This window comes from Onychomys torridus, chromosome 6 (assembly GCF_903995425.1).
Source record: "Onychomys torridus chromosome 6, mOncTor1.1, whole genome shotgun sequence".
NCBI lineage: Eukaryota > Metazoa > Chordata > Mammalia > Rodentia > Cricetidae > Onychomys > Onychomys torridus.
In genome coordinates, this window is record NC_050448.1 from 96710222 (window position 1) to 96727092 (window position 16871).

Genomic DNA, 16871 nt, shown 5'->3' on the forward strand with positions numbered 1-16871 from the left:
GAAGTGCCCACTGTCCAAAGCCTTTGCTTTTGCTGAGGCCTTGTGATGTGAAACTGGCCAGCACCTACAAAGCAATTGAGCAATCTCTCTGCAGGTCCTCTTGAAACACTGGTGGCCTGTTTTGGGCAAAGAAGCATATACTAGGGATTGAATACATACCACATTTCTAGGTTGAGTTCCCTGAAGGCTGACTCATCATCCCAAGCCCCTAGCACCAAGAAACTGCCAGATACCACTGTGATGGTATACACATTTTAATTCATGTAGAAGTCACAACAATTCTGGGAGTTAGTGACCTGCTTACCTATTCTTACCCCTATTTTGTAAATAAGAAAGCTGGGCATAGAAAGAAATTTAACTTAGCCCAAGTCTGATGGCTGGGTAGCAGAGACAAGATACAAACCCAGGTGGCCCAAGGCTGCAGCATCCAGATGGTGGTCATTCAGCCACGCTGACCCTCTACTCCTGCATAAATCCCACAATAAAGACATAGAGGCAGGACAACCGAAAGTGACGGGCTGGTGGTAGTTCGAGTTACAACATGGATTTTGAACACCCTGGCTTATAGTTAATGTTGAATTTAAAGTGTGCGTCTGCTGCACATGTGAGTGCCTTGCTTCTGTTCCCTTTCATGCCTTCCCACTGCCTTCGCTTCCTGTACCCAGAGGGAGCCTGTTTCTGTTTCCAGACCCAGCTCTCAGTTTCAAAACCTCACACCATGGTGGGCCGGCAGGGACGGCTGAATGGGGTTAGAGGCTGAATGGGGTTAGACGCAGTGGAGGTGCAGTTGTGAGCCATGGGCAAGCACATTGAAAACTGCATGGCATCTACTCTCCCTGGAAACGCTCTGCCACACTCCTCAGGAAGTGTGACTTAATCCTGGATAAGATCGTTCCATTTCACACCCTAATGCACTGTCTAAATCTCGTTGTGGACTTTTAAGTCTTACCCTGAGAAATCCTACCAATAAGTAGCATGGTGTAATTGTTGCCTCTCTTAGCTGAACCACACAAAAATAGGCGTTCATTTTTTATTATTATTTCTACCTCTTTTTTTTTTCCCCTTACAAACTGCTTAAAGAGAACCTGAGAACTCACTGCCCAGCAGAAGGTGCCTGGTCTGTGGTGTAGCAGTACCCTCGCTGGCTTGGAGGGAGGGGAAGACAATTCAGTCAAAGAGGCACTGTAGAGCTGGAAAGAACAGCAGCTGTGCCTATGCCACAGGCCTTCTCTTCCCTGAGCTCACGGGCCAGTCTTCCGGTAGCTGCAGCGATGGAAGACTGTCAGGCTTTTCCTCGCTCATCTTCACTGTGACCCAACAGGAGAGACTCTGCTTGACTCTTCATTTTAAATATGAGGAAACGAGCCGAGGAAAAGTAACGGCCCCACGTCACACGGGTGAGACGTGACCGAGCCGGGCACCAAGCAGGCGGCCCTAAAGTGTTCCCAGCCCTTCCTTCCCTTGCATGTCAGATACCTACCGGGCAGAAACGTGTTTCCAGAAACAGGGAACTACATATTTGAGTTAGGAGCTCTAGAGGTATAGAATTCTTACAGTGGCTGGGAATTTCTTTTTAAAGTCAGGCAAGTTCTTTTCCAAATTACTTGTTGGATTAATTTAAAACCTGCTGCCCCTGTCTTTAAATGTCTGTTCTGACAGGAACCTCACTCTGTTCTGCTGATAGACTGAGCACCCGGCCTCAGTGAGGCTATAATGCCAAACATGGCCAGCAAACCACCCGCCACGTGCTCCTAGAAGGAATAGGATAGAACGCTGGAGACTAAGGCAAGCTTGGGTAAACCCGGGATATGTCATCTTATAACGCCACCTTTACATCCTGTCTGTCCGTGTCCTCTGAATGCCGTCAGCTTTTAAGAAGTATTTGGGGTAACTATGGTGCAAACTTTGAGGCCTTAAGCTAACTGTCTCCCCCAGGAGTACTTGTGGTGTAAGAGGCACTGAATCTAATGGACAGAGGGAGGGGTTTCTGGCCGAACATCTCTGCTACTGAGTCTCTAGGGTTGTTCAGCCAGACTGTTTGCCCCTACGGTGGTGTTGAGCGGGAAGAGGGGGGATGGCTTATGGCTCTCCAGTGTCCATCTGTGGTGGTTTAGTTAGGGTTTTACCATGACCAGGGTAATTCTTATAAAGGAAAACGTTTAATTGCAGCTAGCTTACAGTCTCAAAGGTTTAGTCCACTATCATCACGGTGAGAAGCATGGTGGCATTCAGGCAGACATGGTGCTGGAGAAGGAGCTGAGAGTTCTGCATCTGGATCCACAGGCAACAGACAGAGAACTGGCTTGAGGTTCTGAGACCTCAAATCCCAACTCTTAGTGACACACTTCCTCCAACAAGGCCACACCTATTCCAGCAGGCCACACCTCCTAATAGCACTGCTCTCCATGGACAAAGCATTCAAACACATGAGTCCATGGGGGCCATTTCATTTTGTTTTGTTTTGTTTTAGTTTAGTTTAGTTTAGTTAGTTTCTTTTGTTTTTCGAGACAGGGTTACTCTGTGTAGCTTTGCGCCTTTCCTGGAGCTTGCTCTGTGGCCCAGGCTGGCCTCGAACTCACAGAGATCCACCTGCCTCTGCCTCCCGAGTGCCAGGATTAAAGGCATGTGCCACCAACTTGGAGATCTGGGGGGCATTTCTACTCAACCACCACAATGTCCCTCATAGTGTCATGAATGTGCATGAATGCTTGGTTCCCAGTTGGTGGCACTGTTTGGGAAGGCTTAGGAGGTATGGCTTTTTGAAAGGAAGTATGTCCTTGGGGGCAAGTTTTGACCTTATGGACTTGTGTCATTTTGAGTTAGCTCTCCCTGCTTCCCATCTGTGATTCAAGATGTAAACTCTCAGCTGTTCCTACTACCATATCTGCCACCTGCTGCCACGAATCCCTGCCATGATGCACTCTATCCCTCTGGGTAAGTTGCCTCGGTCATGGTGTCTTACCACAGCAATGGAAAAGTAACTAATTTACCACCATACCTTCTCTTGCTACTTTCCCTTTGGCACACACAGACCTGCTTTTAAGAGTGATATGGGGGGTTGGGGATTTAGTGCAAGGCCCTGGGTTCAATCCTCAGCTCCAAAAAAAAAAAAAAAAAAAGAGTGATATGGGTTTCAGTGCCATACCTGAAGACTGCCAGCCTTCAGTGTCATGTCTAATCAAGGAGAAATTCCAGGTGCTGATGTACGCCAAATCATTGGAGAGTAGCTGAAAGTGAATATCCCTGGCCTTAAACTCAGGAATTCCAATTTAGAAAGACCCTACATTTGAAATAAGAGTCCCTCGAGGGCTATGGTTTGGAGAGCTCAGAACCACTGGAGTAGAATTGCTTTTCCACTCAGTAGTTTCAGTGGATGAGAAACTCTGAGTGCTGCAGAGATGGACTGATGAGTTCCTCCAATCCTGCTAATGCTCCCGCTTTGAGTCTGCAGAAGGAGGGGGTCATTCATGCAGCCAGGCAACCAGCATCATTCAGATAAACTTGAAGTCATTAGCAACTCTGGAGACACTGCTGAGCTACTGGGCAGCATTGCTTGGATGCTGGAAAATACACGGGCAACTTCAAGAAGAAACCACTTTTGATACCCTGAACACACAGAGAGTAGAGCACATGTTCTTCAGAGAATTGTAGCCATTCAAGGTGTGAAGTCTAAACTTTGCTCTAGAGAACCATGTTGTTTAATACCAGAGCACAGCTGTTTGGTGAAGCTCAGTTGGTCAAATTCCATTTTGTCTGTTCTTTGGTCTCCAACTCTACTTCATATTCATTCTCTCTCTTTCTCTCTCTCTCTCTCTCTCTCTCTCTCTCTCTCTCTCTCTCCCTCCCTCCCTCCCTCCCTCCCTCCCCCACACCCATCCCCCCAAACACACACACACACACACACACACACACACATACACACATACACACACGGGGGGGGGGGGGGGGCGGTCCGGTCCATCAGTGTTTTTCTGTATCCTTTTGTCTTAGAATTAAGCAGTCAGATATTCTATAAAAGCTCTTACACTTTCTTTAAAATACAAAATTAGTTTGCACATGAAATATTTAAGGAAAACTGCAGGCTGATTTTCAGTCCAGCAAGACAGAAATTTAATGCATAGGAATTCAGTCAAAAATTATGGAAATGTCCTCAGAAGCTCTCACTTACCTGCTTAGGAGAAGGCCTCAACAGGAGCCAGGAGTTGTATAATTACTTTGAATTCAAGCCAGTTCTTGTTTAGAAAGGTTATTCCCGTTTCTGTTTTAAAAGTGTTAACCCTTTACTATTTCCTCTGCAGAAAGGCCTGACTCTGCTTATCATGTTTGATCTTGACCGTCAGCTTGCTTGGATTGGGAAATATTTGGGAGACAGTGCACACCTCAATATTTGTTTGTGAGAGTGTCTCCAGAGACCATTCAGAATGAGGACTCTAAGCCAGGTGGTGGTAGAGCACGCCTTTAATCCCAGCACTCAGGAGGCAGAGGCAGGCGGATCTCTGAGTTCGAGGCCAGCCTGGGCTACAGAGCAAGTTCCAGGACAGCCAGGGCTATACAGAGAATCCTTGTCTCAAACAAAACAAAACAAAAAGAATGAGGACTCTGCTATAATGAATTATAATGAATTAATTATAATGGATTAACACTTCAACAGGTAATAATATGGTGGCTTTATTGGGAATTACTGGAAAGCAGAGGTACAGCCGTCGTTAAAGGAAGTAGGTCCCTGAGGAATGTCCTTTGGGGCCTTTTGATGCTCTACCCTGTCGTCTGTCCCCTTTACTCTGCTTGGCATTTCTTCCCTGCCGTGATGGAGTGGACCCTCTGGAGCCATGAGGAAAAGAAATCCCCCCTTTGAGTTGTTTATGTAGTTTGTTACAACTGTACAGAAGTAGCCAGTCCACGGGTCTGCCTTACTCCACTAGCATGCTCCAGCCCACCACTGAGTTCCCTGTTCAAACTCTAATACTTTCCTAACAATCTCCAGGTTTTCACCTGTAAACTTTCCATGACGCTCTGCCTGGCACTTCCTTCCCTTCATCCTACTTCTGGCTAATGTGAGATTTGATTTGACAGGCCTAAGGTGTGCCGGGCGAGGGAGAGACAAACCCAGACTTGGCCTTTGTGTCTTGAGTGTGAGTCCTAGCTCACTCACTTGTAAGCTGTGTGATTGTGCACATAGCCATGAATTTCTCTGTCTTTGTGGCTTTTATTAAAAACAGGAAAACAGAGTTTTGAGACAAGGTTTCTCTGTGTAACAGCTCTGGTTGTCCTGGAACTTGCTTTGTAGACTAGGCTAGCCTGGAACTCAGAGTTCTGCCTGCCTCTGCCTCCCCACTGAGTGCTGGGATTAAGGTGTGCTCCACTATTCTTGGCCTCCATTGTAAAATATAAATAAGGTACACTAGCCCCCTTCATCCACGGTTTCACAAATGCAATTTCAGTTATTCATGGTAAGCTGCACTCTGAAAATATTAAATGGAAGACTCTAAAAGTATATAATTTATAAGGTTTAAATTTCTGTCGTGAAAGCCTGTCCTTTTCTTCTGCATCCTTCCCGGCACGTGAATCTTTCCCTTGTCCAGCATTCCCACTCAAAGTATACTACCCATCCATTAGTCACTTAGAAGCATTCTTTGTTATCACAGTGACGGTTATAGGATCACTGTGTCTATGTTTAAGTAACCCTTATTTTATTCAGGAATGACCCCAAAGCTCAAAAGTAGTAATATTTGCAATTTCAAATATGCCAAAGGAAAGCCATAAAGTGCTTCCTGTAAGTGGGATGGTAAGAGTTCTTGATTTAAAGAAAGGAAAAAAATCATATGTTGTGGTTGCTCAAATCTGCAGTATATTTTTATAGTTTTTCTATTTTATTATTAGTTATTGGTAATCCCATATTATGCCTTGTTTACAAATTTAGCTTTTTCATGGATATATATGTATACATATAAAGACATAATATATATATAGGGTTTGGTATTTATGGCATGAAGCAACTGCTAAGGATAGAGCATATCCCACAGGTAAAAAAGAACTACTATAATTAAGCAAGATGCATAATTACATTAAAACACATAATTATATTAGGCTCTGCCTAGCAAAGAATGGGTGCTCAATATTGCTACCAGCAACTCTGGCTAGCTGTGCATCAGAAAGTCCTACCTTAAGGCAAACACTGGGCCCCTAGGCTCTTAAGAACTTGTTGAAAACGTTTCAGTGGATTGAAAATACAGGGAAACTAAAAAGGCTGAGAAGGCAGGAGGTTGGCCCTTTGGTCCATTTGTGCAGAGAACAGGAAAACTCCAAGATTCTGTTTCCTCAGCTGATAGCAGAAGCAGTCAGGAGGCCCAGAAGCAGTGTTCATCGCTGGTGATGGTGTGGCTGGGTTTGTCTGTATCTTTTAAGTCTTTATTTTCTTCATGTACTTGGCTTAGCAGTTTCAGGAAATTCAAAGCTGACAGTCTGGGCACTGACGACCTCCCAGCTCCTTTACTTACTTTGTACTTAGAGGAGAAATGGCCTTCAACAAGTATGAAATGTCTAAACAGTGTAGCCTTAGGTCTGGTGGGTGTTATCATCATGCACTGATCTCTCTAGTCCCATATGTATATCTTTTTATTTCTTGTCTACCTCCTGGAATGTAACCTTTGTGAAAACAGGACTTTCATTCATCTTGAATGCCAGAACAGAACATGCCATGTTGCCTTTGCTTAATAAAATATTTTTTGAATGGGTGAATCTGTAAATGGGGAATTGAGACATGGAATAGTATCCCAGGTCACAGTGCCATTCTGCAGCCAATCCAGGATAGCATGATTGCCAAGCCGTAGCCCATAAGTACTGTATTATTTAATGTCTTCTTAAAACAATTAAATGGATGATGTTTTTACTCATCCATTTAATTTACATGGTATAATATTGTAACTTGTTATACAATGTATAATGATCACATATTATAATTTTCATGTGCTGGAAAACGATGCATCAAACTCTCCTGTAGTTATTTTGAAATATATAATGGCTACCACGTGCAGTTTTCCTTTTGTGCTGTTTTACAGCAGAAATACCTTCCCCCCATGAACTGTGTTTTGTTCCAAGTTACCCACTCTACGCCTGCTCCCCCTCACCCCCCACCCCTGTCTCTAGTGACCTCAAGACTTCTCAGCTTCCACGCCATCAACTCTCTTAGCTTTCACACATGGCTGAGAGCATGCAGGACTGTCTTTTCTACCTGGTTTATTTCATTTAACCTACACCTTCCAGTTCCATCCATGCTACCACAAGTGAGAGGACCCCTCCTTTTTTATGGCTGTCAGTCAGCCCCTTGATGGACTGTGTGAACACTCATCAGTCGGGAATTCCCTCTGAGTAGGAGTAACCAGTGACGGTTTGTCAGTCGGGAACTTAACAACAGGACAAGATCTCACAGGCCTGAAGTTTCCTGTCCTTTCCAGTAACTCGGTTAAATTGTCAACAGTGCTTTTGAATTGCCCACAAATGCAAGTAACTAACCAAGGAGCTGGTGTTCTTTTTTTAAACATAATTCTTTATTGATTCTTGGGAAATTTCACCTCAATCCCGCTCACCTCCCAGTCCCTCCAGATCCACCCCTCACCCCTGCATCAGACACCCCCCAAAATTAATTCAAAACAAACAACAAAAAAACCATCTCATTCCTCTTGTCTTTCCAACTCCTCCCCATCCATCCTAGTGGCATTGGGAGCTGCAGTGTATCGTGCAGTATACTCCTTTGTCCAATCAGCTACACATGAAAAAATGTTCACTGCGATGAGTTATTGGTCTGGCTCAAGGCCTCTGTTACACCATCATCACTGAACCCTCACCAAAACTCCTCTGCATATCCTGCTATTGCCCCAAGTCATGGAGGTCCTGTGGTTATCGCTACCCAGGACCATTTCCTTCATACTCCAGCAGGTCATAGGCGGGGTAGATGTTAGGGTGGGCCAACCCAAGGCCCAGGATGTAGGTCTGGGTGGTAGCTGAGCTGATCCGTCTGAGCCACTGGGACAGTTCCCTTCAGGCAAGGGGCAGAGCCATCTCTCCAAGGCCCATGCCATTGGACGCAGCTCTCTTGTCGCAGTGTCCAGCAAGGGAAGGGCCAGTGAGGGACGGGGCTGACTCAGCATGGCCCTTGGATTTCAACATGCATGGTTCCTATTATCCCCTGTGGTAACATGGGCCATGGGCATCATCACAGATCCCAGCTACAGCAGGAACACAGACCTAGACAAGCCCTCAGCAGCAGCTTGAGCCCGGGCATCACCATGGCCCTGATGGCAGCACAGGCTTTCCAGATTGGTATGGCCCCAGCAGAAGCAAGGCCCTCCGACACCAACATGGTCGCAGGAGGCTGTCCAGACTCCAGGCATCTGCTCAGCCCCTGGTGGCAACAGGAGCCATGAACATCAACCCAGATCCAGCTGCTGCTGGGCCATGGACTCTTAAGGCATTGGTGGGGCTGGAGAGATGGCTCAGTGGTTAAGAGCACTGACTGCTCTTCCAGAGGTCCTGAGTTCAATTCCCAGCACCCACATGGTGGCTCACAACCATCCGTAATGAAATCTGGCGCCCTCTTCTGGCTTGCAGGCATACATGGAGGCAGAACACTGTATACATAATACATAAATAAATCTTTTTTTAAAAAAGGCATTGGTACAGCAGCTTACATAGAGCCTGTGACTTGCTTGCCTTTTGACGTGGTTTAAAAGAACCATGGATGTTATGTCTGGGTAAAAAGAGTTAGAAAAGTGACTGAGGGGAAACAGACTTAGACCATCAGGTTGGCTTTGACTTTAAAGCACTGGTTCCTTTCTCTTCAGCCTGTTCAATGCCATTTCTAAAGTCAGTGTGGTAGCAACCAACAAATATGAATTCCAAAACAAAACTAAAAGCAGTTGGGATGGACTGCATTGGAGCTACAGATGTCAGTGCAGAAACGTGGTGAGATTAGTTACGCACGGACACGCAGAGTTCAGTGCTCACAGTGACGATGGACAGTCAGTTAGCAGCAGACCTGGAAGAGACCTTGAGGTTTATAAACTGATTCAGGTGTTGAGGATTGACTCGGTTATTCCACATTGGTCCTGCCGTTTAGATGTTTCTGCCCGTTACCACTCAGATGACAACATGTAAAAGAGAAGAAATACACCTTAGCCAAGCGCGTGCATCATCTCATCCGCAAACACATCCCTTCTCTGCCTGCTGTCCACACAACTGATGGTGCCTACTCAGCACTGCCCTTCCCCAGGCTTCACCCCATCCCTCCGCCCTGCAGTGACATCTTTTTCTTCTCCCGGACTGTCTCAGATGCATCTGTTTCGGTTCTCTGACGAGTCCCCGTGGCTGCTTTGACCCTCCTCATCTCCTGTGGAAGGCCATTTTGTTTATTTTCTCTGTACACCTGGGACACTTGCACATCTCCTTTTCGAGCGAGGTCTCACTGGTGTGTCGCCCTTCACCTTCCTGTGCAGTGGGCCAGTGCTTCCGCCCTGCCTGAGGAAATCGCAGCTGTTGGACTGTCTGTCCTCTGGCACTTTGACTGCATTTGCTGGTCTCCTAGCCCTGGTTCCTCTCAGCCAGTTAGCGTTTTCCATCCATCCTGATGGACTGGATAAAAGAAGCTAGGGAAGTACTATTGAGAACTCTAGAACTGTCGGGGATCTAATGAAATAGCCTCAGGAAACAGAGGGATGAAGTCGGAGCTGAGCAAGCAGAGCCATGCTACGGCTGGTCCCGCTGACACTGGGTGCTGGGCCCTGCCAGTGACACCTGTGCCACTAGACCAGATTCCCCTCCAGCCCTGCTCCTGTGTACCCATGGCTCCTGGTTGGATGGAGGCAGACATCTGGCCCATGTATCTACTGCAAAGGCAACCTAGAAAGGGGTGTCTCCTGTGCTATGAGAAAAGGAGTCAGCTGCTACCAGAATCAGATTTTAGAAACAAGCTAAAATTGTATGTATGTATTATGTACTGGGGCAGGGTCTCCTTATGCAGCCCTGGCTGTCCTGGAATTTGCTATGTAGACCAGGCTGGCCATGAACTCACAGGAATATGATATGCCTGCCTCTGCCTCCCAAGAACTGAGAGTAAAGGAATGCACCACCACACCTGGCCTCCTGTGAAACTGTAACAGCAGGATCTGCATGACTCTGATGGCCACGAATATCCCGGAGGAGTTCCGGTGAGCATCAGTGAGGATGGTGTACTAGAAACCAGAGGCCTTGAGTCAGACCAGTGACTCCTGCAATGAACATTTGCTAGTAAAGCTGATTGGACAAAAGGGTAGATTGTGTGACACATGACTCCCAACGCTACCAGGACAAATGAAGAGGTGTTGGAGAGGCGGGAAAGAAGGAGGAACAAAGAGGTGGTTTTTGTTCATTTGTTTTTCATTTTTGTTTTGTTTTGTTCTTGTTTTGGTTTGCTTGCTTTGTTTTGTTTTGTTTAAATTTTCTTTTGTGGGGGCACTGCAAGGGTGAGGGGACCAGGAGGTGAGCAGAATTAGAGTGCATGATGTGAAATTCCCAAAGGATAGACACACACACACACACACACACACACAGACACACACACACAGAATGTAGCCTTGGCATAACTTCCAGTCTCACCTTCACATGCCCTGTCCTAGATGAACCTAAACTGCACGTCAGTGACCTAGAACCAACACAACACCCCAGATGTCTCGACTCTGAGTTCAGGGTTGAGAGGAGATTCCTGCTGAGCTGAGAGTTAACTTCAAGCTGATGAAGTTAAGCATGTCTTTTCATACATGTGGGTATTACGTTTCAGCCAGTGGGACCAAACCTGTGTGACCCAAATGTGCAGAACAGCAAACCTGTTATGACTGTTCTTGGTCCTTGGCTGGGGCATCCCCCTCATGACACCGAATGAAGAGTGGCCTGGTGCATCCCCCCATGACACCATATGTAGAGTGGCCTGGTGCATCTCCCTCATGACCATATGTAGAGTGGCCTGGTGCATCTCCATCATGACCATATGTAGAGTGGCCTGGTGCATCCCCCCATGACACCATATATAGAGTGGCCTGGTGCATCTCCCTCATGACCATATGTAGAGTGGCCTGGTGCATCTCCCTCATGACACCGTATGAAGAGTGGCCTGGTGCATCCCACTCCTGACACCGTATGTAGAGTGGCCTGATGCATCCCACTCCTGACACCGTATGTAGAGTGGCCTGGTGCATCCCCGTCATGACCCTGTATGTAGAGTTGCCTGGTGCATCCCCCTCAAGACCCTGTATAAAGAGTGGCCTGGCCTCTAGATCTACGGCATACATTACCGTTAGTGTATCTATCAGACTTCCTGCTTTCACAGTGTATTTAGTGATTTGGCAGTTCATCCAACAGATACACATGGAACACCTACTGGTTGATACTGCCAATAGGCTCGTTAGAGAATTAGACAAAATAAAGGATTATATCAGTTAGTATGCTTTTTAATTGCCAGTCGCAGAAATTTTGATTCAGACTAGCTTTAGCACAGATAGAATGTGTCCCCTCACATACCTGGCAAGTCAAGGGGAAGATCTGGTTTCCTTCAGGCACAGCTGGATTCATGGATCTTAAACCTGGTACTCAAAGGGAACCTGGCCTGTCTTCATCGCTCAACTCTGCTTGCCTTTGCAGTGGCTTTATTCTGAAGTTCCCCACATGATAGCAAGCTAGACATCAAAAGTCCCAAATCCACACACATCTGGCTTCCAGTAGGAAAAGCACTGCTCCACCCAGGCACAGTGAACCTCACCTGTAATCTCAGTACAGAGCAGGAGGAGAACCCACAAGTTTGAAGCTACCCTAGGCTATATAATAAGTTCCAGGCCCGCCAGTCAGGACTGTATAACACCCTGTCTCAAAAAAGAAAGAAAAGAAAAAAAGACACTCAGCCCTCAGCAGGCCCATCAGAGGTCCCGCTGTCTTATGTGCTCTTGGCTGAACCAGTGGCATTTGGCAGAAGAATCCAGTGCTCTGGTCAGACAGGATTTATATGTACCTTCCTTCTAGCTGGATATAGAGTCATTCAGACACTTAAGAGCAAAGGATATACTGGTTCTCCTGAGAAAAAGGTAAACAGATGTTGGCTGTTGGCCAACATACAACCCTCAATGGTGTTTTTGTAGACTTTTTGCATTGTTCGAGCGTTTTTTTTTTGTTTGTTTTTTTGTTTTTTTTGGTCTTTTGCCTGTTTGTTTTGATTGTGTGTGTGTGTGTGTGTGTGTGTGTGTGTGTGTGTGTGTGTGTGTGTGTTGGGGACTTATTTCTTGCATTTTCATTTTTTGTTTGTTTTTCAGGGAGAGAGAAAGAACATAAATTTGGGTGGGGTAGAGAGGTGGAGCGTATCTGGGAGGACTTGGGGGAAGGGAGGAAGTATATCAAAGTAAATTGTTTAAAAGAACAGCCATTGTGCTAGCAGCCGCCTAAGTGTAAATCTATGGTTAGGTACATACAGTCAAGTTCCAAGTGGCCAGTCACCAGAAGGGAGCCTTTGACTCGACATAGGCTGAGCGTGAAGTAGTCGCTGTCTTTCCTTCCCCACTTGTACATGCCTCCTCTTTCCCTTGTTGGCAGCTTTGTTCTGTTGCAGACATAGATAGAGTGCCTTTGAAGTAAGCCGTGCCAGTACTCAGAGCTTACGGGATGGTGAAGAAGAGACCAGGTGATGGTGAGGCCAGGGCAGTGAGAATTTGTGTTTTCAGTCATTACATTAAAGGTGTTTAACACAAGGCTTCTTTTTCCCCAATGCTTGGAGTAAATCTCTGTGGTATGCTTCTTAGAATAATAAAATCATAATCCACATTAAAAAAAAACAAACTAGGCTGCTGCAACTCAGAATTAAAATATGTGCTTAATTAAAAGTGGTTTTCCTTGAGATTAGTTTTCCTTCCCTCCCTCCCCAATTCTCCCTTTACCTCCCTTACCCCCAGGGTAGAGGTCAAAGCCAGGGCCTTGCACACACTGTGTCAATGACTTTATCCTTGGCCTATATTGTGCTTCCCTCTGACGTGTTGATTTATGATTTTGTAGTTTTGCTTTACCTATGCCTTTTATATAAGGTGCCTCAGAGTGTAGAGATACAGAAGAATGGCAAGAAACAAACAAAATACCTCTGATCTTCACTTGTACCAGCCTCTCACTCCCACCCATGGTAGACTGTAGGCATCTCTCCCCAGGACCCAGTCATGTACGTATTAATCACTTGTATAGAGCCAGCTCGATGTTGAAGTCAACACACATGGAAAAGTATGTTTCTTTTTAAACGACTTATTAAAATGTTTTGTGTCACTCAAGTTCCAAGAAGCTGTACCTTTAGTTTTGTTCTGTGCTGTTTTAAAGAAGCACTTTATAGTGGTTGTCACTGGGAAGCTGTGGGAGAGCTTGAAGGCCTTCTTGGTTGTCTTGACTACACAAGTCTTGTGGACAGAGACCAAGGATGCTGCTGACCATCCTGTGATGCGCAGGGAGGGCCAGCCCCACAACTGGGAGGGGGCACTCTAAAGCCTGGAAAGGACCCAGAGTAAGTTTGTAGGTGTCCACCACAGTCGAGGCAGACTGGAGTTGTGGGCCTGACGGGTCCCTTAGCCTGGTGTCCCCATGTGTAAGCTGGGAGGATAACTGAAGGAAACTGTAGCCTGGAGCCATATAACCGCTCTACCTCCTGAACCTTGATCAAGCACGTTGCCTTCGTATCTACAGGAAAAGAGAGCATAGCCTCTCTCAAATGACTGCTGTGAGTAATAATTAAAGCATTGTGTGTGTGAAGGATTTGGTGTGGTCGGTGGCCATAGTGAGTTGCTAACCGTGGAGGTGAGAACCACTGCTCTTGCCCAGTCTTGGGTCCCCTGCAGCCTGGGGACCTCTTCTACCCCACCTCGGGCTGTGTTTGTGCTGTGCTGCTTTGGGGGCGTCTGTTGATCTAATGGAGATGAAGGCTGGACTCTGGCTCCGCTGCTCACTGCTAACCCTAGAGACATCCTAAATGAAAAGTTCTCCATGAAAGACAGAAACCATTTAAATTATAGGAAAACACATCAGAAAACTACAAAAAAAGATCGATCCCTCCTGAGACTGGGCAGAGAGAACCCTGTGAATAGTGTCTAGGTGGCCATGCTGGCAGGAAGGATGGAGCTAGGCAGGATGACCCTTGCGACCTTAGCCCTGTTCGCCCGGAGGCAGGCTGTCCATCCGGGTGAGAGTCCTGCTGTGCAAGGACATTCAACCCTGTATCTGAAGACCATCCCATTGGAAGAGTCTGGTGTTTTGTGGATTTGGTTTTGGAAGGATCATGTGACATTGTGCATGATGCTAATAGGCATGTGTAGACAACTACAAGCCTCCTGTTTCATTGGGAAGTCAAATGATTTATTGGGTTTTATTAATTCAGCCAATATGGGCATATGAGGAAGATACTGTAGAAAACATTTTTTCCTCTCGAATAGTAATAAATCATCTTACTAATAAGTCCATGAAATAAGATTCCTCTCATTTCTTCAAAGACCAATAACAATTCTTTGCAGTTGTTCTGTGATTGGAATTGTTATTTCATTTGTTGAATTTGTTTAAAATTGATGGCTTTCTGTAGATATTAGCAAAACTCCAGAAATACTAGGGCTCTTCTGTGTTACAAGCCCAGATTCAGTTCTCTTGAGGGAAGTAAAAAAAAAAAAAAGTTTCATTCATGTGACAGCCCTCTTTTGAATGTCCATCCTTTTTGTGGGGTGGGAGCCCCAAGAGATACTACATCATAGTCATTGAAAGCATTTTCTTCTACATTAAAAACCCGTCAGTAGAAGAAAGAAAACTGAATGGATCATAGTTAGATTTTTTTTTCCTGTTTTCTCTGTATTATGGGACACTGAAGATTCATAAGGCTCTGGAAAGAGTGAAATACTCTGTCCAGTGAGTACTGAGAAATAGCTGGCCACTGTGTTAGAGTTTGGAAGTTAAGTGACTGGTGGTGCTGGCGAGATGGCTTGGCAGGTAAAGTGCCTGCTGTACAGCAGGAGCATCTGAGCCTGGACCCCCAGCCCTACATAAAAGCCACAGGAGTCTGTAGCCCTGCATGGGTGGGTGGGTGGAGAGAGACAGATGTGGGACTTCGGGGCTAGCCAGCCACTTAACCAAATTGGCGAGCCCCAGATTCAGTGAGAGACCGTGTCTCAAAAAAATAAATAAAGTGGAGAACAATAAAAGGAGACTCCCAATGTTAACCTCTGGCCTCTACATGTACATGAATGAGTCAGCATCTCTCTCTCTCTCTCTCTCTCTCTCTCTCTCTCTCTCTCTCTCTCTCTCACACACACACACACACACACACACACACACACATACACGAGATGGTGGGAGGAAGGGAGACAGACAGACAGAGAGAAGATGATGATGTCAAGTGGATTGCCCCAAGTCACACAGCTGGAAAGCAGGAAAGCCAAGACATCAAAGCTGCACATGGCTTCTGAGTTCCTTGCCTTCAGTACACACTGTCACATCTGTATTCTTAGCAAGAAAGACTTAAAACAGATTAATAAATCCCCCTGTCCCCAAGATTAGGGTGTTTTTTTTAATTCAGAATGGTCCACTGAAGACAGTATTCTGTATTTTGATTTGGTCTTTTTTTTTTTTTTTTTAAGGTGCTGTGTAATGGACCAGGAACATGTGTGCCCATCTGTGTGTCTGCCCTGCTCCTTGGGATACTTGGAATCAAGAAAGTGATCATTGTCTACGTCGAGAGCATCTGCCGTGTGGAAACTTTATCCCTGTCTGGGAAGATTCTTAGGCACCTCTCTGATTTCTTCATTGTTCAGTGGCCGACTCTTAAGGAGAAATACCCCAAGTCTGTGTACCTTGGGCGAATTGTTTGACAAATGTAACTTAAGAGTCTTGAGAATTCCGTAATTACCAATAATATTTACTATACTAGCTGTCCTTTTTTCTGGAGCTGAGGATCGAACCCAGGGCCTTGCGCTTGCTAGGCAAGCACTCTACCACTGAGCTAAATCCCCAGCCCCTATAATAGCTATCTTTATTGTAAAGTTTTCCAGAAGCCCCAAGAGTTATCAGTGGTGAAGAATTTAAAGTGTGAAGTAACTCAGTGAAGAAAGACAGACATCAACACAGAGTACTATGCTATGTCTGTGCACTAAGTATTTTTCCAAATAAAAGAGTAGAACATTGCTGGCAGATTTTCTTTTGACTCCTATAGCCATGAGCTTTTTTTGTTTTGTTTTTCTCGACCTAAATATAGAGTTTGTATGTTTAGTAACATTTCCTGTTTTACGGCTTTAAATAAAACAGGATTCTACATTATAAAAAGAAAAGAACAGGACAAGCCGGGCTTGGGGGTAGGTGTTGCTGTTCTAGTGTGTGATTGCACACTCGAGGTGGGGGGGAGGGGATCAAGAGTTCATGGGTATCCTTGGCTACCTAGCACATTTGAGGCCAGCCTGGACTACATAAGGAGCTGGGCACAGGGAAGTGAGAGAGAGGGAGGGAGAGCGGGGAGAGAGAGAACAAGGTGTTCCTTTGGTTTTGTTCCGACATGTCAGGCTTTAATCCTTCTGTGGAAACAGTGATGTCCCCAGTGAGCTATCACAGCCTAAAGGAAGCAGTTTGTTAAACTGGTTTCATGACAGTTTATGCTCCACAGGCTTCCAGACCCTGGCCATAAACAAATGTCTTTCTTTAGTCTTCAGTCTAACTTTCTGTGTCGCTGGCCTGTGTCCAGACAGTATTTTACAATCTGTTTGCTTAAAATAAATTAAGAAGTGGCCAGTGTTGTCGTAATGAAAGCATGATCTGTTGATTGGGAATCTAAGTTTTCCAACGTTAAAAAAAAAAAA

At 45.6% G+C, this 16871-nt stretch overlaps 1 protein-coding gene across 3 annotated transcripts in view; it reads left to right on the forward strand.

Annotated features, from left to right (window-relative positions):
- The window catches only part of Alg14 (ALG14 UDP-N-acetylglucosaminyltransferase subunit), a 72557-nt gene extending 56345 nt beyond the window's left edge, over positions 1-16212 (forward strand). For 2 of the 3 annotated variants that reach the window (XM_036189287.1, XM_036189288.1), the window contains exon 4: positions 15663-16212. In XM_036189287.1, the coding sequence (XP_036045180.1) occupies positions 15663-15893 (231 nt within the window). In that variant the 3' untranslated portion in view covers positions 15894-16212. The remainder of the gene's footprint in view (positions 1-15662) is intronic. The other variant, XM_036189289.1, reaches the window with a different exon arrangement.
- Positions 16213-16871: the final 659 nt, after the last annotated feature.